Below are 26,137 nucleotides of genomic sequence, written 5' to 3'. Positions count from 1 at the left end.
ACCTAATTTTGTATTCAATGTATATCACATTATCCTCTGTCCTTGGATGACTTTTGTAGTGAGGCAACATGGACAGGAAATGAGATCAAGATAAAGGCTGCCTTGTCCCTCTCTCCACACCGGGCCTACTAATTTTGGACTCCTGAGACCCAGCAAACTAATTGTATTTGATTGTGATTGTCCTACCAAAGAGACAGAATGTGATGTATAGGCTACATTGGGGTTCAGATGGGGAGATTGCTAGTGAACATGTCAGTGCATTTTTTAAAATGTAATAAAATCTTAAATTATTGTAAATATAAACAGTAAATATATATTTACATTCATACATTTCTATTAATAAATAATGCTTTTTGAATGTGGTCTTTTGTGGACTTTTAGTCCTATGGACAAGGTTTTGAAATGTCTGTTTTGTTAACTTATTGTTTAAAGAAATGTTATTTAATATTCACATTTCTGCTTATATTGTATGACAGGATGTGTTTTTGCTTCTTGACTGCATATTAGCATTGAAACGAAAGACTTCTCTCTGGTGACATATGCAGGACTTCTCCAATCATTTATTCCACTTAAACTCCGCCCCTTTCTTACAATGAACCGTAAGTTCGCATTTAGATCTGCCACCATCCAATCAATAATCAATGAACAGAACCATCTTTTTCGATAATCTATGTCACTCACAAAATGGAAGAAAAGATCTGTTGTGACTTCCATTTCATCACGACTTTAAGAACCAGCTGATGTTTTTTCGGTTTCTTTAAATGGAAGCGAATGAACCCACAACAGCCAACTTATTTGGTCAAGCCAATGTGTAACAGAAGGCCTATTACTCATCCTAATCTCTGAGGCATCATAGATCCTTCTTGGGTTGGGTTCCCTATACCTTCCATTTATACCTTCCAGTCATTCCATTTGCCATTAGCTTCAAGATAATCAAACACAACACAGTCGTGTGCCATTCCTTGCTCTAAAATGCCTTTACCTCATTGCATTAGTCCGTATTACGTGACAGATGCAAACCATCTCAATCTGAGACCCTCATTGCCCCATCTCACTTTCCCCTCTCTCAGAGGAGGGTCACAGAGTGCTCTCCTTCACCAAATCAATACAGAAATGGCGGTTAGTGGACTCTGAGCTCCCTGTCATGGTTGAGCGCGTATACAGAGCACTCTGAAGCAACTGGAGGATCGCTGCCCCATGTAGCCCTGGGAGCTTTGGACTCCTGAGAAACAATGGACTAATTGAAGACCTAGAGCAGACCCCTGACACTGTGGCCTGGCCTGGTCGTACTCTGTTGTTCAAAAGACAGGAAAAAAGAAAGGCTATCTTCTGTCTTCTCTCTTTGTGTATCGCTTCCTGTGCCCCAGGCAACAATGTGACCTTATTTATGACACAAAATCACTCCTATCCTCTGTACCGAACTGTTATTATGTGCATTGTATTCAGACCCCAATGACCAGCCGGAACTGAGAAGAGTTTAACATCTCTTATTAAGTCTGTTCACTAAATTTAGAAACCCTTTAAACTCTCAAACTAGTGCTGCCAACGTTGACATTTTTTAAGGCATCACTGAATCTAAAGCTATCTCAAACTGTAGGCGAATTATGTTCCATTTTATAACCTCATTTTGGCCAAACTGGTAGCATGCATCTATACAGATAAGGCAGTCCCAGAATGCACTGCAACAAGCTCAGTGGAAAAAATGTTTGACGGAGATGAAGGAAATATAATTTTACAAACATAGGAATTCAGGTTCATTGGGAAACCCCCATTCATCTCAATGGCAAATTCAACCTACTTGGGAATATAATCAGTCCTACAAAGTATCAATACAACAATAGCTCAACCTAATTAAAAATATGCAAATTAACTATATTTGCTTGTGCTATGTATTTTATGTGCTTAGAGTATCACGATAACTAAGCAGCATGTAGACGTCAAACACTTGTAGGTAGTTCTATAATTTTGTGTGCTATGTATTTTTGTGGTTATTAGAGTAACATGTTAGCTTAGCAACATGCTAACAGAAAACTTTGGAACTCAATATTTGTGTGTGCTATGTAATTTTGTTCTTATTAGAGTATTTAACTTAGCAACATGTTTACGTCAAACTTGAATTTCAGTATTTGTCTACGCTATGTATTTTTGTGGTTATTAGAGTAACAAGTTAGCTTAGCAACATGCTAACAGAAAACGTTGAAACTCAGTATTTGCGTGTGCTATGTAATTTTGTTCTTATTAGAGTATTTAACTTAGCAACATGTTTACGTCAAACTCTTGAATTTCAATATTTGTGCTGTGTATTTTTGTGGTTATTAGAGTAACATGTTAGCTTAGCAACATGCTAACAGAAAACTTTGAAACTCAGTATTTGCGTGTGCTATGTAATTTTGTTCTTATTAGAGTATTTAACTTAGCAACATGTTTACGTCAAACTCTTGAATTTCAATATTTGTGCTGTGTATTTTTGTGGCTATTAGAGTAACATGTTAGATTAGCAACATGGTAACAGAAAACTTTGAAACTCAATATTTGCGTGTGCTATGTAATTTTGTTCTTATTAGAGTATTTAACTTAGCAACATGTTTACGTCAAACTTGAATTTCAGTATTTGTCTACGCTATGTATTTTTGTGGTTATTAGAGTAACACGTTAGCTTAGCAACATGCTAACAGAAAACTTTTGAACTCAATATTTGCGTGCGCTATGTAATTTTGTTCTTATTAGAGTATTACTTTAACTTAGCAACATGTTTACGTCAAACTCTTGAATTTCAATATTTGTGCTGTGTATTTTTGAGGTTATTAGAGTAACACGTTAGCTTAGCAACATGCTAACAGAAAATTTTGAAACTGAATATTTGAGTGTGCTATGTAATTTTGTTCTTATTAGAGTATTACTTTAACTTAGCAACATGTTTACGTCAAACTCTTGAATTTCAGTCAGTGCTATGTACAGTATTTTTGTGCCTATTAGAGTATTATCGGTACGTTAACTTAGCGACATGGTAACATCAAAAGCTGGAGCTCAATATTTTGGGGTGCTATGGATTTTTTGTGCTTATTAAAGTATCATGTTAGCTTAGCAAGGTTATTTTGTCATCCAGCATCAGAGACTTATAGCCTCTCCCCTTTGGTAAGGAAAGCTGCGACATTTGAGTGCAGCATTCCACACTTCATTTTTTAGGTTGGGTGAGGAGTACATCATCCAGTTATTTTATCATGCACTTTTTCTTGTTGGAATTTTCAGTGTAAACAGACTATTTATACAACAAAATGGCTTAGAATAGTGCATAAGTACACAAATTGGGACTCACTTTTGGTGTTATATTTTTCTGTTATGTATTTTTCTGCCTATTAGCTTAGCAACATGCTAATGTCAAACTATATTGAGATTAACCATGTGTTAGTTAAGTTTCTCATGCACTTCAAGGAGTGATATTTGCGTGACGCATATTAGCCGAGTTGCTGCTTAGAATGCCTGCCTTTGTAAGCTTAGTTTTGGAACATAGCAGAATAGTTCTGTGTGTAATGTGCCCACCAATTCCCAGGATGTGTGGCTAGAAGTTTTGCTGCTCATTGCGGCAAGTATGCAGTTCAGCAGTGCAAGTGCAGTAGACCTGCTTTTCCGCCCACTCTACCTCCTCATTCTGTCTCTCTTTCTTTGTCTGTGTGTCTTTCTTTCTCCCCTCTTACTCTCTGCCCTTCTCAGGGGCAGATTGGAGTGGTAGTAGGAGGAGGGTCATATGCACTTCCTGGTTTTGGCTCACCGCCTGGTCTATTTTAAGTTCAGAGGCCTGAGATTTTTCTTTAGCGAACCCATACAGTACAAATCATGGATGTCATGGAGAAACAGCCCAAAGCAAAGGCCATGCTGTTCACATAGTACTGCGATGACGTAGAAGAACAGATACTGATCAAGTGGCTTGGCTTGCAGCTCATAATAATTTTTGTAGTCTTCTGTACAATGCCGATACAATGTTCCCGCTCCTCCTGAAACCAGATGGGACATCTATATTGAATACATACATGGATATTACTGCCCAAAACCCTCAATTGACTTCTTTTCCTGACTTCATTGATCACTGCGGGAAAATAAATGAAACTGTTATTGGACTTCATAGATCTGAAAAAGCAGCATGTTGCTCAGGGTCAATAAATCAAATACAGTGAACGTCTCATGTTCAGATGATCAATGTCCTGCTGCTTTTGTGCGTTTGCTTTTGCCCAAGGGTTATGAGTGTACTCAGTGTCCTAAAATGAAAGCAAAAGCAAAACTGGTTGTGTGTCAAATTCCTAAAGGTTTGTTTTTCTTGTTCCTTCTTACAGATGAGAGATCTTCCACCACCCACATTTCCCGCTCCTTGGCTAATGATTTGGGTGGCTCTCTTGTCCCACTGATTGGTGAACGTAAAACATCTGTGCCCGCCCACTCCAGCCAGCCAATGCTGTTCACATTCGACATACCTGTACGCCACTCCCATGGTCCACTGTCTAACAGTGCTCCTCAGGACTACCTCTTCCTCCATCAATGCATGAGCCGCAAAAGTGAGAGTGCACGGTAAGAGCCATGATCTCTGGGGATGTGCTCATATTACACCTCTTATAGCTTCCAGGCCAAAAAACACGATATTGTCTTTAGTACTGGAAGTAGTTCTTTTTTATTATTTATTATTAAAAATATTATTTTATTAAAATTGCTTATTAATTAAAAATGTAGAATGCAGAAAACAAAGATATCAATGTCAACAAGTCTCTTAAAGGATTAGGTCACTTTAAAATGAAAGATTTACTCACCCTCAAGCCATCCTAGATGTATGACTTTCTTCTTTCTGATGAACACAATCAGAGTTATATTAATAAATATCCTGATGCATTCAAACTTTATAATGGCAGTGAACGGGACCAACGAGTATGAAGCTAAAGAAAGTGCATCCATCCATCATAAACGTACTCCACACGGCTCTGGGGGGTTAATAAAGGCCTTTAAAGCAAAGCGATGCGTTTGTGTAAGAAAAATATACATATTTAACAAGTTATAAAGTAAAATATCTAGCTTCCGCCAGACCGCCTTCCATATTCCCCCTGGAGCCGTCTGGAGTTCGTTCATAATGGATGGATGCACGTTCTTGAGCTTCATACTCATTGGTCCCATTCACTGGAATTATAAAGCTTGGATGCTTCAGGATATTTATTAATATAACTCTGATTGTGTTCATCAGAAAGAAGAAAGTTATATACACCTAGGATGGCTTGGGGTAATTTTCATTTTAAAGTGAACTAATCCTTTAAAATATCAGATCTTTTTTTAGGGCAGGCAAAGTTAGTTCAGATTGTAAAATGTCGTATGGTGTGACTCCCTATACTAAGAACAAGTGAATATACGCAAATAATTACTGCATAAATAATTGTATTTGTTAAAAAAATACTTTTTTTACCTTCAAAAATATGTTTAAAATTATAATAATAAGAAGAATCAGTCCAGCACCCCTGTGTGTCCATTGATTCAGAGATGCTCCTCAGGCTCGCTCAAACATCTCAGCAGATAGATCTGATTCTTCCACTCAAACACATATTCATCCATACAGAGTGCCTTTTTTATTCAAGATACCAGCATCCAGAGACAAATCATCCTTCATATGAAGAGCTGTCATGTACTGATGTATGATCTCTAGAGAACCACGCGTAGATCAAAAATGTCAGGACGCGTAGATCAAAATTATGCAGGATATTGATAAACCATTATGACAGAAAATAGTTGCTGATGTTACTGGATTGGATTCCTCCGGCAGTGTGTGTATAACAGAAAGAAGACAATGTGTGTTAAATGCCTCTAGCTCACAAAAACTGTCAATAAATGACTGGTTCATAAAATGTAAAAAATTGTAAATGTAAAATATATATACAGCACAGTGCAAAAGTCTTAGGCACGTTAGTATTTTCACCAAAAAATGGTTTTAAGCCAAATATGACCTGCATTTAAAACCAGTACAGACATACCAGTCATCCATCACTGGAATTTAAGATCATTAAATCATCAAATGAACGCATTTTCAACCTTAAACAAACACCTATGAGACCTTCCTTCAAATACGGTGACGTATTGTAGTGTTTGCAGAAGGATTCACTTACAGGATGTGCTCATCAGTCATTTCACCCTGATTCTCTTCCTTTGATTATAATCCAAGTGAAATAAAGCCAAATAAAACAGAGTTGTGCTGTAACGCCTCTCGCTAATCAAACCATCACAAGTTTACTATACCTATCATTCATGTTATCCCACAAACTAAGCCTCTTTACACAAACATCTAACCTATCCCATAAGTTCAAAACCAAAAGAAAGTAAACAAACTCTGTTTTATCCCGTGTGTACCAGCCATGCCAGTTTTACTGGGGGAATAATCATGATATTCATCACTACCCAATATAGAGTGTGATAAACACTCTCCATCATTCAGTAACAGACTGACCGTTCAATACATTCACACAGCAAACTCTGTGATCCAGGCAGAGCACATCTGTTATATGAGAGACTGAGAAACACTGCCTCCAGTGGTTGAAACTTAAAATTACACACACACTGTTTTTTGTTGTTTACTTGTATCAGTATACAGTATGACTTGCTACATTTGCCAAAATATTTTGCAACATACAAAGCGCATTGCATGCAATACTATATCCCACAATGCAATGGGCTCAACTTGACCTTCCATTTGTAGTGTGATGATGAAAAAAGTGCATGTAAATGTAGGATATTGCAAAATAAAATGCAAAAAATAAAACTTTTTCCTCAAAGATGATTACTGGATATCATGCTTAAGCAACATAATGAGGTAATGTGACCTCAAAGCTAACAACTTTTTAGACTTTAATTAATTTAATGAATGAGATTTTGACAGGTGGTTGATATTAAAAGATTCGACCTATGGTCAGTTCAATGTCTTAAATATAAAATAGTGGCCACAAGTGATGTCGGGAGGGGATGTTTGTTTTTAATGACCCTACAAGTTCGATTAAACCGCATCAAAATATGAGGAAAATATCTTTTAAATATTTTAAATGTGAGGAAAGAACAAAATACTAAACTTGGTTAAAGGCAAACTACAGCGACAGGTTTTATTTTACTATGCAAAGCTCACAGGAAAAAGACTACAACATAATCAGTTATTAATATTTTGTTGGTTCTCCCTTGTTGTTTATAATGTCTTTGTATGACTGCCAGGCCAAAAATTATGTCTACACAATTTGGCATGTTTCATTGCGTTATTATTGATAAAACGATTGACTCCAAGCACAACTACGCAATATGCTTAAGCAATATTTTTAATAATATTTGATTAAAGGATGAAGATGTCAAATTTTTCAGGCCAGACATCACTTTTGCCCTATACTAACTGTAGTTTGGTGTGTCAGCGTTTGAATGATTGATTAGTACAGTGTTATTTATAGCAAGAGCTATTAATAGTTTGGCTATTATAGATTAGATTATTCATTTGTTTGAGCTATGACAAAAGTTATGGACGTGTGAGAAAATCAGTGATCATAAAACAATGTTTGACTGTGTAAATAACTAACCGATGCCATTTTGGTCCCAAAGGAGTGCCAGTTTCTCGCAGGCCTCGCGCAGCAGTCTTCTGGTGGGCAGTGACTCGGCAGTTCAGAGACTCACTCATGGTTTCTCTCACTGTCTGAACGGCATGGGCGCCCAGCTTCACGGTTTCTACAGCCTACCCAAACCCGGCAAGCATCAGCAGGCCCCTTTGCGGACTGACTCGCGTGACGCTTGCTATGTTCTGCCCAGGGGTTACAGCTCCGAAGGGCCATCAGAGCTTGAATCAGAAGACGTCTACACCTTTAAGACCCCCAATAACACTCTAGCAGCCCCTCAAACCAATGAGCAGCGGGCCCTCGACAACTATGATTCGCCCAGCATTCCTGGCTCTGTCTACCAGATCCCCCGCACGTTTGATAAGAACCACAATGCCCTGGTGCCATCCAGTGCTGACTCCACAAATGCACCTCCTCCCAGACCTCCCAAACCCAGCCAGGGTTCAGAGACACGGTGGGGCGGCCCGCTGTCCGTGGGGGCTCAAAACGGAGAGGTCGCCACAGTGTCCGTCATCCCGAGGAGGAACACACTGCCGGCAGTGGAGAACATCAAGCTTCACAGAGGTCAATTTTAACATTATTATCACTATTATTATTTTCTCACCTTTCCTTTTGATTCGTCTAGTATCTTCTGTCATTTTGTCATTTTCTTTTAGTCTCGTCTCATCCTAATCTTTTCTTTTTGTCTCTTTACATCTTGTCTCCTGTGGTCTGTCCTCTCATTTTGTCTGTTTGTTTTAATCTGGTCTCATTCTCACCTCATCTCTATTTTTCACTTTTCGTCTTGTCTCTTTTCTCCACGTTGTCTTTTCTCCCATTATCTCTCCATTCCTCTTGCTTTCTCCTCTCATTTTGTTGTTTAATTTAGTCTTGTCTCTTCTTGTCTCAAACTCATTTTGTCTCATGTTGTTGCTCATCTCTTTTTTCCTTGTTTTGTCTACGATCTCCTCTCATTTTGTCCGTTTCTTTTAGTCTTGTTTGTTCTCATCTTTTTGTCTCTCTCAGTTTGTCTGTTTGATTTAATCTTGTCTCATCTCGTCTTTTATTTTATTGTCTCTCCTTTCCTCTCATTTTGTCTCATCTGTCCTCTCTGTCTGTTTTAATCTTGTCTTTTCTTGTTTCGTTCTCATCTCTTCTCATCTTGTCTTTTCTCCATTCCTCTCGCTTTCTCTGTCCTCTCCTCTTGTTGTTTATTGTAGTCTTGTCTCATTCTTATTTTGGCTCATGTTGTCTCTCATCTCTTTTTTCCTTGTTTAGTCAAGTATCTCCTCTCTTTTTGTCTGTTTCTTTTTGTCTTGTCTCATCTGGTTTGTTATCATCTTTTTGTCTCCTCTCAATTTGTCTGTTCTTGTCTCAATTTTGTCTCTTCTCCTACTTTTGTCTTTTCACATCTTGTCTCCTCTGGTCTGTCCTCTCATTTTGTCTGTTTGTTTTAATCTCATCTCATTGTCAACTTGTCTCATTTTGTCTCCTCTCATCTCTCTTTTTCTCTTTTCGTCTTGTCTCTTTTCTCCACGTTGTCTTTTCTCCCATTGTCTCTCCATTCCTCTCCCTCTCTCTCTCCTCTCATTTTGTTGTTTAATTTAGTCTTGTCTCTTCTTGTCTCAAACTCATTTTGTCTCATGTTGTCTCTCATCTTTTTTCCTTGTTTTGTCTAGTATCTCCTTGTCTCAATTTTGTCTCATCTCTTCTTTCCTTTTTGTCTCATCTCATCTTGTCTTTTATTTCCTTGTCTCTCCTTCCTCTCATTTTGTCTCATCTCTCCTGTCTGTTTTAATCTAGTCTCTTCTTTCATTTTCATCTCTCATCTTGTCTTTTCTCCCTTTGTTTCTCCTTTCCTCTTGCTTTGCTCTCATCTCATCTTGTCTGTTTATTTTAGTCTCGTCTTATTTTGTCTCCTCTCATCTCTCCTTTTCTCTTCTCATCTCTTCTTCCCTCGTTTTGTCTAGTATTTCGTTTGATTTTATTTTAGTCTTGTTTCATCTTGTTTGTCATATTCTTTTCTCCTTTTGTCTCTTCACATCTTGTCTCCTCTTGTCTTTCTTTCTCTAGTCTCTCCTCTCATTTTGTCTGTTTAATCTTGTCTCATTTTGCCTCCTCATCTCTGCTCCTGTTGTCTCTCCTTTCCTCTCGCATCTCCTCTCATTTTGTCTTTTTTTTTTGTCTCCTCTCATCTCTTTTCCTCATTTTGTCTAGTATCTCCTTTGTTTTGTCTGTTTCTTTTAGTCTTGTCTCTTCTTGTTTGTTCTCTTCAATTCTCTTTTTGTCTCTTCTCACTTTTTCTCACCTGTTCTCTCATTTTGACTGTTTGATTTAATCGTCTCTTCTTGTCTCAATCTGGTCTCATTTTGTCTCCTCTCATCTGGTCTGTTAAATCTCGTCTCATTTTGACTCACGTCTCTAATTTCCTCATTTTGTCTTCTCTCTTCTCATAGTCTTTTCTCCCTCGGTCTCCTTTCCTCTTGCTTTGTCTTTCCTCTCATCTTTTCCATTTTGTCTCCTCGTCTCTCCCTTTCGTCTAATCTCATCTTTTCTCCTCCTGTCTTTTCTCTTCTCTTCTTTCCTCTTGTTTTGTCTGGTACCTCCTCTCATTTTATTTTAGTCTTGTCTTTTCTTCTCTTCTCATGTTGTGTCCTCTTGTCTTTTTCTTCTCATCTCTTCTTTCCTCTCATTTTATCATCTCTCCTCTCATCTAGAGTGTTTTAATCTCATCTCTTCATGTCTCATTCTCATCTTGTCATTTTGTCTCCTCTCCTTATTTTCGTCTTTTCTCAACTTTATTTTAACCTCTCGTCTCCTGTCTCTCGACTTGACTTGTCCTCTTCCCAAATGCTCAATCAGCTTTATGAACTCATTACATAAATGCTGTAGATCAGTGTTATTACCAAATAATTTTCCTCTCTACACTTAGCAGCTGGCCAATTTAATCTTTCAGTTCAATTAATATTGTTTTTACCTCTCCACTAACTTTCATTCTCGTTCTTTTCTGAATGTGTGTATGCCTGATTTGAAACCAAGAGGCAATCTGGTCAAGGTTTACTCTGCTCTGCTAGGAGGCTAATGAAATTCAAGCCATGCAGGCAGCCCCAGAATGGCTTGTTCCGGCCTGATAAGCAGTGAAAAAAAACAGCAGACACAATTCAGTGATTTCCTAGTGGTTTGCGCTCAGCAAGGCCAGACTAGTGTGTCTGCAGGAACAGGAAGTGCCCTTTTGACCATCCTCGCCTGATTCCCACACCTGTGTTTGGTAGCCATGCTCCCAGAGAGGCAAATTGGGAGGTAGCACGACATATGAAGAAATGGCCACAAATTATGCATTTGTAGGAATAAAAGCTTGGTCACAAATCTAGTCTGGTTTGAACAGAGCTCAAGGGTTTTATGACCATTTTCCGCCCTCTTTGTGGGTTCACGGTCGACGTTTTCTCTGAACTGCTGATTACATGGCAGACTTGTTTTTACATAGATTTTTTTTTTTCTTTTCTTGCTCATACCCACTCATGTGTTTCAGGATCTTCTTTTGAGACCAGCAGTCACCAGAGGCCAGTCTACTTCAACAATTCTGGTCAATCAGTGGAGTCTGTAAATGATGGCTTCAGCTCTTACCTGGTAAAGCAGCTTCTATAACATTTCTACTTCTTAGGGTCATCCACAAGAAAATTTGCCATTGGAAAGGCCATCTAATCGCATTATTTGATAGATGTGAAATTTCCTTATTGTGCCTCATTTTCAAAAAGAAATCACAATAAGGAAATTTCACATCTATCAAATAATGCGATTAAGTTCAGTACCCTGTTAATTATATCCGTAGTAAGTCATAAAGACACAAATGGCACCATTTCCTGATAATGACCTCATAACTCACAGTCACAAACTGACAATAACAAGTCTATTCAAACTACACAAGAACAAATGGTGTGTGTCACAGTGGTTTCCACCACTGATCTGGAAACTGTGTAAGCTGGATTGTTCTTCTTTCTTTTTCAGAGAACTAAAGCTCCATTGACCCGCTCCGATAGTGCCGGCTCTGAGGATAACTATGTACCCATGAATCCCGGCTCGTCCTCCTCCCCTCTCAGTGCCGCCCTGGCTGACAGTCCTAAAAATAATTACATTCCCATGAGCCCAGGTCCTCACCATTTTGATTTCCCAGGATTCTCAGCAACGTTGCCGGCCAGGAAGGGCAGTACAGCATCACTATGTCTCCGACCCGGCCGACTCAGTGACGTCACACCGCCACCAATCAACCGCAACCTTAAACCTAACCGGACAGGTGGGCGGCACTAGCACAACTTCCAATGTTTATTTACTGTCTTCGGTTAAAACCTGTAAATCTAGATTACAAGAATAGATTAATTAATTGCAGTTTTAATGCACAAATCTTTTCCACATAAAACAAAGGTGATTGTTTGTCTTGGTTTGCAGCAAAACCAACACCTCTTGACTTAAGGAACAATGGCATCATTGATGAACTTCCCTTCAAGAGCCTCATCACCATGTCTTGGACAAGACCAATGTGAGTTTGTCTCCCTGTTTAGAACAATACTGCAGTACTATTATGAAGAATTGCAGTATTAAAGGTTGCTTTGGTTACCACCGGTGTCAATCATCGCAGTTTCAGGAGTGAGTCATCTTCCGTACACACACAAAACGATAATTTATGGGAACTCATGCAGTTGTCAGTCCTGAAACTTTAGTGTACGTGGCCTTAGGCTGTAGCTGCGTTTCCATTACCCTTGAAATTGTGAATTGAAAATATGCCTGATGGAAACACGTAAATTTCGCAAAAACTCCCAATTAAAAATAATGGATAGTGCAGTGGCTGCGATATACTTAAACCTACTAACATCTGTTGCCATGATTTTTGGAATGACTTATCGCAAGAGGAAAAAAATTAAGTTTTAGTCGCATAACATCAGTTAATGGAAACGCCATCATTTCGCAATAGTTTTTTATCAACATTTAGAAAATATTAAAAAAGTTTAGCGCAAATCTGTAATGGAAACCCGGCTTGTGACTATTTATTAGCAACCACCACAGGTAGAGCTGCACGATTCTGGATAAATTGAGAATCATGATTTTTTTGTTTCAAATAGAGATCACGATTCTCCCACAATTCTGAACAGATAACTAAATTAAATAACATAATTTACTAGGGGTTCTGACCAAAAAAAAAAAAAACGGTTTTAATGAATGATTTAATGACTCATAAATACTTCACTTGTTTCATTACTGGATGAATTAGCGTTTCTGAATGAATCTCTTGAATAAATGATTCCATGACAAAAACATTTTTAACAGTGACTTGCAACTGGTGTTGCAACGATGTAATCCTTACGATCGTTATTTGAAGCGCCAAGGTACTTTCAAAAGGATTTGCTCCATTTTGATCGCTTCTGTAGACGTCAATGTTTATATCTAAACTATAAACTTTTATACTAGTACTTCTGTGATAATTTGAATATTTGTAACACAGAAATAATGATACTGTGTGGTTGAAAAGACTGTTTGTGAGTAGCAGTTTCATACCTAGATAGCCTAACTGCTTTCTCTGGGTCCGCAGCAGCGCGAACACAGATTTGAATGTTCCGGTGTGATTTTGTCAACGGTTTAATAGACATGGCCAAATCCTTGTCAATTATGAATGAGATCGTGTGGGTGTTTGAATCGAGATTGCAATCTTTTAACGATTAATTGTGCAGCTCTAACCACAGGAAATGATTGAGTGGTTCAATTTTGCTTTCCTTACAGGCCTATGAATTCCATCTCGTCACAGCACTGTCGGCCCATCTCAACCCAGAGCATCACCAGCACTGATTCTGCAGACAGTGAGGAGAACTATGTGGCAATGGTGAGGGAATGACTTCAGGTTTAGCATTTTATTCACTCAGGATGTGATGAACTGGCATCAATGTGCATTGAAGATAGAACCTCAACCTTGTAGTTAGCACCAAGTTCCTCCACTACAGACTACCTTTCTTTACATAAAACATTCTTCAAGATGTTTTTTTTTTTTTTTTTTTTTTCAGTCTATTGAGGTATTTCTCAAATAAAATTTTTTTCTGCAGCAAAACCCAGTGTCTACCTCCCCAGCAATGAGTGGTACCAGCAGTCCTGCACCCAGGAATTGTGGTAATGTGGACTATTTGGCCCTGGATTTTCAGCCTGGCTCCCCTGGCCCACACAGAAAGGTATGTCTAGCACACTGAAGTTTATAAGAACTAAAAAGTAGAATTGTGAATCGAAAATTGATTCCAATCCTGGAATCGGATACTTAAGATCAGTAATTTTATTGGTTGAGAGTGAACTGTACCTGGAATTATTCAACAATCAAAGATAGATTTTTAATTTCTTTACAATGTAATACTATTTAATAATATTAATAGCACATATTTAAGAAATAGCATCACCTCACATCCTTTCTCAGTCTATGCCATTTTTTATCTTTCTTATAGCCATCCACCTCTTCAGTGACCTCAGATGAAAAAGTGGACTACGTCCAAGTGGACAAAGAGAAGACACAGGCCCTTCAGAACACCATGCAGGAGTGGACAGATGTGCGACAGTCAAGCGAGCCTGCTAAAGGCATCAAGTCCTGATGATGTTCAAATGTTGATGTTCACACTGAATGTGTTCCTCCCTGTCACTCGAAATGCTCTTATACCGTTACACCGTGATCCAAACTGGTTTGCCTGGGACAAAATAGTGAATGATGCACCAACTAAAGCCATAGATCCAATTCAATTGGTCATTTGAAGACAAAAACCCCACTGAACCTCCTGGACTGTCATGCCATGCATGTTAGACATGTTTAACTTTTCAAAGTTCAGTGCAACCAAGCTTTAGCCACTTGCTCTCTATGAGTGTGAGCGAAGAACTATAAGTAGTGAATCTTCTGTGGTATGTGACATGTTGGAAATCATATTTAAAACTAGTTATTGGTGATGTGTGCAAAATATTCAATGTTAAAATACTTTCATCACAGCTTAAAGGTCAGAGACAACTAAAATCGCTTTTCCACCATCGGGGCGAACCGTCTATAAATGAAAAAATAAATTGCATTACCAAGCTAACGACTGATGCATTTGTATTACATTCCAAAGAGCTCTGTTATCAGCCCCACAGTGGAAAATAAATCCATATCCATACCGGCTGGGCCGGATCAGCATGGAATGTAACAGTTAAGCAACAAGAACAGGTTTGCCCGACAGTGGAAAAGCAGCTTAAGTAAGCTATTTGTAGTTTGATTCCCCCTGAAAAATGTAAACTCTGTGACTATCATTGCTCTGTTTTTTTGAGTATCCCAACCAGCCTGACATAGCAACACTGGCTCAACCAATGCCGTAAGTTTGAGGTCAGCCTGACCAATAGCATACAGGTGGTGTGTTCGGAGAACCTGCTTGAAACTCAAATCTGTTTGGTGGCGCTAGATACAGAAATTACACACTTAGTAATTTTACACACTTTTCAAACAAAGGATTTTCTGAAATCATGGTGGTCTGCCTTGCCATTGCAAATTTTTATAGATTCATCAAATACAGATGATCATTGTTTTCCAATTTTGAGTCAAACAGACCAAGTTAGAAAGAGATTCTTGTAGCTTTTGTGTTAAAAGATTGGGTTTTATCACGCTTGGTCTGACAGTGGTTCACATGAATATTGGCTTATATGTGAATAAAAATCTAGACCCCTTTAAAGCAAACCAAGGAGGTGATCATCTCAGGAGGTGGTCTGAACATGTAGAGTTTGCTTATATTATGCTTTGTAAATGCAAAAGTAACACGCAACAACAAAAGTTGCGTTTCATTTTCATTCATGGGGTCTTTAAAAAGATAGTGAAAATTCTGTCATTCCAAATTCCTACAGCATAACCTTCAAGGACCTTGGACATTTTACTATATAACTCCTTTTGTGTTTCACGCAGGGGTGTCGCAATATACTGGTTTGGATAAAATTGAAACATTTATGTTAATACTGCACATACAGTAGGTCAATATCATACATAATCCAGTGCTAGTTACTATCTGGTTGACACTCCAACACAGTAGGTGGCAGTATTCCACATTAATGCTGGTTGCCACCCATCATGGAAAAAAAAAAAAAAAAAAAAAAAGGTGACAAGACACTCTAAAAAAAAAATTCGTGGATCGATTCTGATATTTTCCAAATGCATCACATATTTGATTCTGAGCTTAGTTTTCAACAGCAGATGGCGCTCTAGGCTATTTTTTTTTTTTACGCATACGAATGTACTTGCGCCTCAGAATGCTTTTATGACGCAGCCCACTGAAAAGACCCTTGTAATTCGCTTCAACCTTTTCAAACTTTATGAATGATTATTTTATAGAAGGTTCAAGTGGTGTGTGTAAGGAATTAAAAGGAAGCAGAGTACTGCTGTTCCTAAAGCACGCAGTGCCATCTGCTGTTAAAAACTAAGCTCAGAATCGATTCGAGAGAGAATCGCGATACATACAGAAAACATCAGAACTGATCCAGAATCATTTCTTGATTTGCGATGCATCAATGTATTGTCACAGCCCTAGTTTTTGTATAGTTATGGTTACAAACTCTCTCTCACCCAACACTCATATTTTGAGTATGATTCATTTACCAAAAAAGAGAGAACACAATAAATAGTTGAAAGATAAAAATTCTATACTGTAGATATCGCAAAAATACTGTGATTTCTTTTGGCCGTGATAGTCTTATATTGTGACATCCCTAAAGGCCCGTTCACAGCATAGATGATAACTATACAGCTTTAATAACCGTTCTAATTCAGTGAGAATAGGGAAGTCTGCATCACAGTCATAACGACAACAACAAAGACACTGCTGGAATCATTTTCCAGCTGTTGAATAATAGCAACATTGACAGCCAATCAGAATCCAAGAGCTCAAGCATTTAAAGCAGCAGATGACAAAACTGTAGTGCATGCTTAGAAGAAACACAGCATTATCGTGCGTTGGTGTGGACACTAATATAGTTATCGTTACAGTTATCGTTCTTGGTGTTAACGGGCCTTTAGTTCATGAGGTAAATGATGTCAAAAAAATTTTTTTGGGTGAACTATTCCTTTAGGCTTCCAGAACTTTGTCAGAATGGTTACAGATCCTCCTAAACTAAAGACTTTAAGGCAACACATACTAAGGGCACGTTTACACGACAATGATGTACTAAAAACGGAAAAATATTTCCTTTGCGTTTTTCGCGTACATACGACAACATTGTCAAAACGATCCCCGTTCACACGGATCTGCGAAAATGACTAAAAACGCTGTATTATGCTGCCAGGCCAGTAGATGGCGATGTCACTTTGTAAAGTAAAACTACGCGCCTATAGACTGAACACGTAATATGCATGAGCATGACGTCACCGTTTTCACAAATTTGCGTTTTTGTAGAATAATGGTATCGTTTCAAAAACTTGCACTTTGAAACCATGCTCCCACAACACAGTTGTTGTGTAAATGAACGGCCAAAAAGTTTTGCAGTTGAAAACAGTGTCATGTAAATGGCTCCTAACAGACCATCTCATTTTACTTTGACAAAAATGCACTTCAAAGTATTCAGTGGGCAGTGTTTTACTTTGCATGTAGTCTGCTTAGGGATAATGTGACCATCTTTCCCTATAACACATCGCTTCCCTGGCTGTTATTAAGGAATATGTTAGAGCAAACTTACATATAAACAAACAAACAAACATACAATAATTGATCTATTCATATACTAATAAACACATACTAGTTGTTAATATCCTTCAAGCTAATGTGTTTTTGTTACAGGGGATGTATGGATAGACAGTTAAAAACGTTCACATTTATCAACATTTTCAATTTTATACTTTGCTCTCAGAGCAGTTTGAGTTATTTTCAGCAAAAGTCTTCCAAATATACACTGTTCCTAGTTTCAGCAAACTGGCTGGTTAATGCGAACAGCTGTAGCTGTAAATCAGTCATGCTTTATGCCTGTTGAGATTAGTGGAAGGACTCTTGCAGGGAGCATGTTGTGTTTTTGACAGACACCTTACATGTTTTTTGGGCTGGACAAGCTGTTTTCTGAACATTTTCGGACCAGGGAGCATAATGGAAGGGGTACAAAAAATTACACACTTCTCTGTTAAACTGTGATTTTCATTGTAAACATTGGTTCAGCTGTGGAGAGTTAGAACACTGTTTTGTGGGGGTTTTTGTGTTTTTCAGCAGCCTAAATATGTGATAATATTAGCATCATTTAAAGTTAAGGAGATATTTTAGAAATGTAATTATATTTAAATGTGCTTGCTCAAGCATAGGGGTAAAAATAAGCGCCATATTCAGTTGAACTCAAAATAGCCCATTATTCATTTTCAGTCATGAAGACTGTAGAATTTCTCATTTCATTCAGTATTTTATGGTGGGCTGGGACCTCCAAATAATACGCAGTTTCTAGCAGTTTTTTTGCCTTTGAAATCTACATCATTTCATATTCCAAAACCATTTTGTATTAAGTTCGTTTAAACTTTGCATATGAGGTTGTAAGTGGTCTGGACTTGTTAAATAAACCTTGTGTAGATTGTCTGTTAGATCCAAATCCTTTCATCTGTTCAGTGGATTATTTAAAAATGTGCTTTACAAGACTGACCTTATTTTATGATGTTGAACTCTGTGGGACATTTAGTGGCACTGGCATCGGCCTTAACAGTTCATTAACATTTACGTGAACTTACAGGCTGAAATTGGTTTCTTAATGTCTTTTTCTATTCTGAAAATGAAATGTAATGTATTGTTATGGAAGAGTACTAGTAAATGAATATAATACTTGTGTGTGAGCTGTAGTAGAATTTATGCTGTAGTTTCAGTGGCCAAAGTGGGACGGACGAGAAGAACTACTTTGACAAATGTCTTTAATTGAGTGCATTTTTCTGTAAAGCGTTTCTGTTCCAACTCTTTGTCGCTTGTAAATTAATTTATTAATTTATTATGTGTTTTGCAGGTGGACGAAAGATGTACAAAGAATGAACTTGTGGCTCTACTAACATTAATTTATGCTATGTGTGCTGATTTTGTGAAGCTATATGCAAAGCAAAGCCAGTAAAATGGTCAAATGTGGTACATTTGAGATGTCTGTCCTTTGTGGTGTTGTTCTATGAATTTATGCCAAAATAAAAAACTGCAAAACACATTTTATCAAAGTTGGGGGTCTGGGGTACGGTTCGCTGCTGATATGAACGGAAACGTACCAAATTGCGGAAGTGAACCGCTATTAATGCCGTTTTATTTGATAAAAATGTGTGTGTGTGTGTGTTTCACTCACTTTCCCGACGAGCGTGACTGACATGCTGCAAGCAGAGAGCTGTAGTGTAGCCTATCTCATTTCTGCTCGCCTTCAGCGTTCTACATTCGCGGCAGATAGACGAAAGTGCCGTCATGAACAAAACCAATGTTCAAAAACAAAAGTATAAAAATGAGGAGAGCAACGTTATGCATTTTGCCGCCTTCTCCTGCGCCGTCGTTACTAAGCAACGGAGTAAACAGCTGCTGCTTTGAAGACGCGGATCGGACCCAAACAATGGGTGTGTCTTAATCAGCTCCCTAGTTCAGTAGTCAGGGCACTGATCAGGGAGTCAGCCATTTTAAGGGCTGTCTCAATCGCGAATCCTTCCAGGGCACTGAAACGTTCGCTCCCTAAAAAAGTCCCACAATACACCGTGAAAACCAGGGAGCATCGATGCTCACTATGCTCCCTTAACGGAAGTTCTGAAGCGCGAAACTTAAATCACGTGAGCCGACTCACTACACATAACGACGCGCGATAGATGATTTTAAAAATACAAACTATTTCATTATATTTCAGCATAAACATACATAGCTAGACAGGTAATGAACATAATTTAGCTAACATTTATAATTTATTTGTGGCTGAAATGTTGCACGTATATGTAACAAGCAAAGAATTGATCATAATGTACTTTAAATAACATTACAAGTAATGTCAGAAAGATATCGGCTTTTGTTCATAAATACCAGTAGTGATGTTGTACAATGAGGACGTTGTCACGTCGCCGGAAATAGAGTCATAAGTGTCCCAATGTGTAGTGAACCAGCGTCCTTTACTGTCCTTACCAGTGCCTGAATTCGTGTACACGATATACTGATTCACGAGCTCGGGAGCAAGGGAGCTGATTGAGACACACCCAATATAATACGAACACAGTCCACTGGGGACGGGGAGTGGGGAGCAATCGAACTCTGGTTCGGTCCAGACAATCGAACCAAGTATGAAAGCACCCTAAGATTTAGTTTGTGTTTCTTAGGAACTTGACTAGTGCCAAAGATGATGAAACATGTATTTTTGCATAAGCCGGCTACTATTTTCTGGCAAAATGTATTGCTATTCTTCATGAACAGTACATAAACCGAGACTGCCTAAATCATACAGACTATTAAAACGTATTATAATCAGTATCAATTAGCTTGCAAAGTTGTGGCAGCAAGAAAATCCAGAGTTCCTACTATTATTAAAGACTTTATATATAATGGGACTTTGCTATCACGTCATTGTGCTTATCGCGTCAATACGATCATTCTGACATGGCGTGGAGACCATACTGATGTTTGTCGTTACTATGGCTACTGATATAGATAATGGAAACCGACTACACTCTCTGAACAAAAAGATCCAATTTCATCACTTGACTGATAACAGCATGAACAGTCAGTCCTAAAGATCAGATCTGAAAAACATGCAGTCTGCTGTGTAAACAAAGCCACTGACTGAGATCTACTTCACTTAACCATAATTCAAAGCTTTCCCATGCTTGTACACTTCCAAAGTAATGATTAGTGATGCAGATGCTTTCAGTTCTGTCTGTAAACTGTCCTATTCCCCTCCAATATAGACACTAGTATGGAGTTCTCAAATGGTGTGAAGGCCACCTGCTCTGCTAATGAATGATGTTTGTTATGAGCTGGATTCTACTGTTGATGAGCCGCATGATGCAAATTGGCCCCTAGTCTCGCGTAGCCAGACCTTCGCTCACGGTGCAGAAATGCTCCCTCACGAGGATGGTTTTCCATACACGGATACTGTTCTGTGCGCTCATATCATGTGCGCGAGATTTGAGACTATTTAAACGCCATACAGAAGGTCTCAACTCCATTGCAGGCCAAGGACCGCCCAGAGGCCGTCTGACTGACATGTCAAGCAACCAATCACAGTTTGTTTTGTTCCACGTCATGTTTAGGGGTGTGAAAATGTAAAGTTGCTGTCCCTACGATAACAAAACGGCGTATAAAATTCTTGGACATTTTTTAAATTGTCTATGGCGTGAACTTTACATCACATACTTTTGAATTTCCAGCGTTTAGCTGATCCTGATAAGCACTCATTGTCACAGTTGTAAACGCAATGCTTTCATCTTCCATGAGGTGGTTTGGCATCACAACGGCTTTGCGGGTTTCCAGACGGACCGTTAAAGGGTTAGTTCATCCAAAAATGAAAATTCTGTCATTAAGTAATTACCCTCATGTCATTCCACACCTGTAAAACCTTCGTTCATCTTCAGAACACAAATTAAGATATTTTTGATGAAATCCCAGGGTTTTTTTTTATCCCCCATAGAGAGCAACGTAATTACCATCATTCAAGGTCCAGAAAGGTATTAAAGACATCATTAAAATAGTCAACGTGACTGCAGTGATTCAACCTTAAAGGGTTAGTTCACCCAAAAATGAAAATTTTGTCATTAATTACTCACCCTCGTGCTGTTTTACACCCGTAAGACCTTTGTTGATCTTTGTTGAACACAAATTAAGATATTTTTGTTGAAATCCGATGGCTCCGTGAGGCCTATATAGGGAGCAATGACATTTCCTCTCTCAAGATCCATTAATGTACTAAAAACATATTTAAATCAGTTCATGTGAGTACAGTGGTTCAATATTAATATTATAAAGCGACGAGAATATTTTTGGTGCGCCAAAATAACGACTTATTTAGTGATGACCGATTTCAAAACACTGCTTCAGGAAGATTCGGAGCGTAATGAATTCGGCGCTCCTAACTGTGGATTCGACACGCTGATTCATTACGCTCCGAAGCTTCATGAAGCAGTATTTTGAAATCGTCCATCACTAAATAATTCGTTATTTTGTCTTTTTTTGGCGCACCAAAAATATTCTCGTCGCTTTATAATATTAATATTGAACCACTGTACTCATATGAACTGATTTAAATATGTTTTTAGTACCTTTATGGATCTTGAGAGAGGAAATGTCATGCTCCCTATGTAGGCCTCACGGAGCCATCGGATTTCAACAAAAATATCTTAATTTGTGTTCCGAAGATCAACGAAGGTCTTACAGGTCTGGAACGACATGAGCGTGAGTAATAAATGACAGAATTTTAATTTTTGGGTGAACTAACCCTTTAATGTTATAAGCGACGAGAATACTTTTTGTGCACAAAAACAAAACAAAAATAACTTTATTCAACAATTTCTTCTCTACCCTGTCAGACTTGTACGTGATTGATGCAGTGCAGCACTTCTGTGTTTACATCCCAACACCGGCTCAGTATTGGCCGGCTCCTGCGTCAGCATCACACACATGCATCGTGCTGCTCACGTGAACAGCGTCTGCCAATACTGAGTCGGTGTTCTGACGTAGAACCTGGAAGTGCCGCAGCAAAAATAGAGTAGGAGACTGACAGGGGAGAGATGATTTTGTTGAATAAAGTCATTATTTTTGTTTTGTTTTTGCGCACAAATAGTATTCTCTTCGCTTCATAACAGCGCACAGACGACAGCATTGTCAAAATGATCCCTGTTCGAACACTACTAAAAGCGCTGTGTTATTCATGCCAGGCCAGTAGTTGGGGATGTCGCTTTGTAAAGAAACACTATGCTCCTATAGACTGAACACATAATATGCATACGCATGATGTCACGTCGTCACAATTTCACGTTTTTGTTGTTTACACGGAGACGATAACGGTATTGTTTTCAAAAACTTGCACTCTGAAACCCGTTTTCAAAAGATTGCGTTTTCAGGCCCCCAAAATGCAATTGTCATGTAAATGAACGGCCAAAACGCAGAAAATGTTCTCCGTTTTTAGTTGAAAACAGTGTCATGTAAACCCTAAGTGACCCTGGTAACGGACTACCCGCAAAACCACACATTTTATGTTTCCCTAATCAAACATGCCTCATTCAACCTGTAATAGGTGCACCATTTTACCCTACACTGTTTTCAACTAAAAACTGGAAACTTTTTGGTCGTTCATTTACACCCCTGAAAACGCAAACTTTTGAAAACGGCAAATCTTTTTGAAAATGATACCGTTACTGTCTCTGTGTAAAGTACAAAAACGCAAATTTGTAAAAAAAAAAAAAAAAAAAAAAAAAAGGTGACGGCATCGCCAACTACTGGCCTGGCAGCGTTTTTAGTCGTTTTCGTGGATCCTTGTGAACAGGGTTCATTTTTATAATGTTTTCGTCTGTATGCGAAAAAAGTAAAGGAAAAAATGTTTCTGTTTTTAGAACATCATTGTAGTGTAAACATAGAGACATCCAAAATATCTACTGTTGTGGGTGGGGAAACACCGGAATAGACTGCAATATTTATGTTTCCATCCAAGTTGTGTATTTACTTTATGCTAAAAAAAAGAGAGAAAGAATATTAATAATTCTTAATATTAATTAATAATATTAAAATTATTAAATAAAAACAATGTGAATACAGCAGCGCTTCCATCTCATGTACAGTATTTAAAATAGCAAAATATTCTTGAGGTTTTACTATAAGCTACTATGTAACGTGTGCCAGTTGAAGGTGTTAAACATGAAACTTACATCTTTTTAACTACTCACTGTCAGTTTGTTGTCACAGGGCAGTCCGGTGCTGTTGTGATGAGTAACAGACTGATGTGAGTTATTTGCCCACGCTATGATGGTGCAGATAATGGGCCACTCCCTGTGACTCCTGCAGTCTGAACATCCCCAAAGCCCTACTGACCCCTTCTGGCAAAGGCTGGAATGACTCGTTCTGTATAATATATTAGATCTATAGACATTGGGTGCGTCTCAGTCAATCAATTCCTAGCTCCCTAGGTCGTGAATCGTATATACACAAATACAGGCACTTGTAAGGACCCTAGCTCACTACACACTGGGACACTGATGACTGTATTTCCGGTGACTTGACAGCGTTCTCGTTGTACAACATCACTACTGGTATTTATAAACAACAGCAGAACTGTGCCTGGTTGGATAAAGCACCTTAAGTGTAATTTTTCCTTAAGATCATCTTTAGGTTTCCCTTAAACTTAAATAGGCATAGTTCACCTAAAAATGAATATTCTGCTCAACACAAAGGAAGATATTTTAAAGAGTGTCTGTAACCAAACAGTTGATGGACAGTATTTTTTTTTTTTTTTTTTTTTTCCATTTTGGAAGTCAGTGGGGCCCTCAACTGTTTGATTAGCCATATTCTTCAAAATATCTTCATTTCCATGTTCAGCAGAAGGAATAAATTCATACAGGTTTGGATCAACTTGAGGGTGAGTAAATTATGACAGAATTTTCAATTTGGGTGAACTATCCCTTTAAGTGTGTTTAAAAAATTAGCCCTTAAATAGTTAGTTCACACAAAAATGGTAAGACTTTTGTTCATCTTCAAAACACAAGTGAAGATATTTTAAATGAAATCTGAGAGATGTTACTGCAAGAGGAAAGTTATTTTGATTAAAGTGAGGACACATAAATTAAAAAAAAAAAAAAAAAAACTTCTATCTTCCTTAGTTCAATCTTCCATTAAAAAATAAGAATTGTCCATTTTGATTTCATGGTGATTTTAAGTTTTTATTATTAAATGGATAAGATCTGTGATTCTGCTAAACGTCTCATTTTGTGTTCCACACAAGAAAGTCATATGAGTTTGAAATAGCATAAGGGTGAGTAAATGATATCCATTTCTGTGTGAAGTTTAGCGTCGTTGTTAAAACTGCTTTCTGGAAAAACCCTCCAAGTGTGCTATTTTGTAAACTCCTTGTTTTAAGGACCAAACCTGATGAGGACAGTTAACCAGGACAGATATCAAAAGATATTTGCTGTCCTCGTGTGGCTATACATTAGAAATACAACCACTTCTCACCAACCACTTTAGATGAAGGTAAAAAGGCAGGAGTATTCAATTCAAGTATTCTTACCCCTCTCACTATGTCTGGAACGCGGTACCCGGATTCATTCTCGTGGTGCAAGACGTGGCTCCTATATCATTCATTCATTTATTTATTAAGTTTTCAAGTAACAACAATTAACATTAAATTCATTAAAATATACTGAAAGTTGAAATTAACAATTAATAGAACAAATTGACTTTGTACGAGGGACGTGGCTCCTATAATCACACGTAAAGTTAATGCGGTGGCGTCAGTTCTAAAATAGCTCCGGAGCCCCGCACATGATATGCAAGAAAAAAAAAGTAGCCTAAATTTAATATTTCGTTCCCTCGATTTATGATCATGCGCATGATTATATAGTATAGCCTATGTTTAAATGCTTTGCCACTTTGCCACTTAATATATATATATATATATATATATATATATATATATATATGACATCTATAAAAGAGTGTAGAGAATTGCAATGCTGACAAGCCATGTTCAGTAATAACTTTTGTATTGGAAATCAAATTAAGTACCCTAAAATAAATGTTGTGTTTGTGATATATAGCTACGGATCAGTTGACAACACTGCCACAAACGCGGCATATGTGAAAGCACAATAGCGCGTGCTGCTCCTGCATCTCATGCGTACTGCAAACGGTCCCTGCGTTCCATTCGGAAGGGTTCATCCCTATGTCCTAATCCCTTCAAAGGGTTTACCCTTTAGAGCTTCGAAGGGATGAAGGGTGTAGGGGTCAAAAAAAAAAAAAGCACTTCTGCGTCATCTTAACGTGACAATCAAGGAGGCGCCTTCGTCTTTTCCCCCCTGGTGTGCTCTTTGTTTTAATACGCATTCATTTACTGTAGTAACATTATAAGCTACTGCCGGTCTTTTACGTTAAATATAATGTATATTGTCTATGTATTGGAAACATTTGAATGGACTGATAAAAGGTACTGTAAAGTATTTTTTGTTTAAGTACAATGTCATTTTAACCATAATAATGTACCAAATCTAATTCGTATAATTATTACAGTATAGAAAATACTATACATACATTTATAGGTAAAGTCGAACTCCGAGCCTCCTGTACCTATTCTGTGACGTCAAACAACTTCCCTGTGCAAAGGTTTGTTCTCGCACGTCATTCAGGTTTGGTTGAGCTTCTGTTTATGTTCACTGATCAAGTTTATACGTGAGTAAAAGCCTAAATTAAATCTGTTCATGAGTCTCTTCAGGAAGATTGGACTAAACTGCTCGATTAATACATGGATTAGTTTTCCGATCTCTTTAAGAACTTTTTTAAGCGTCAATGTTGCAGTTGCGTAGGCTGTCTATGGAGGGACAGAAAGCTCTCAGATTTCATCAATAAGATCTTCATTTC

At 38.1% G+C, this 26,137-nt stretch overlaps 1 protein-coding gene across 2 annotated transcripts in view; it reads left to right on the top strand.

Annotated features, from left to right (window-relative positions):
• The window catches only part of gab2 (GRB2-associated binding protein 2), a 73,850-nt gene extending 55,153 nt beyond the window's left edge, over positions 1–18,697 (top strand). For both annotated transcript variants that reach the window (XM_051862429.1, XM_051862430.1), the window contains exons 3-10: positions 4,329–4,560; positions 7,597–8,171; positions 11,116–11,213; positions 11,592–11,877; positions 12,030–12,120; positions 13,356–13,455; positions 13,673–13,795; positions 14,060–18,697. In XM_051862429.1, coding sequence (XP_051718389.1) covers positions 4,329–4,560; positions 7,597–8,171; positions 11,116–11,213; positions 11,592–11,877; positions 12,030–12,120; positions 13,356–13,455; positions 13,673–13,795; positions 14,060–14,203 — 1,649 coding nt within the window. In that variant the 3' untranslated portion in view covers positions 14,204–18,697. The remainder of the gene's footprint in view (positions 1–4,328; positions 4,561–7,596; positions 8,172–11,115; positions 11,214–11,591; positions 11,878–12,029; positions 12,121–13,355; positions 13,456–13,672; positions 13,796–14,059) is intronic.
• Positions 18,698–26,137: the final 7,440 nt, after the last annotated feature.

This window comes from Ctenopharyngodon idella, chromosome 15, assembly GCF_019924925.1.
Source record: "Ctenopharyngodon idella isolate HZGC_01 chromosome 15, HZGC01, whole genome shotgun sequence".
Classification (NCBI taxonomy): domain Eukaryota; kingdom Metazoa; phylum Chordata; class Actinopteri; order Cypriniformes; family Xenocyprididae; genus Ctenopharyngodon; species Ctenopharyngodon idella.
The sequence above is the reverse complement of the archived record's forward strand: the minus strand, read 5'-3'. Positions and strand labels throughout refer to the sequence as shown.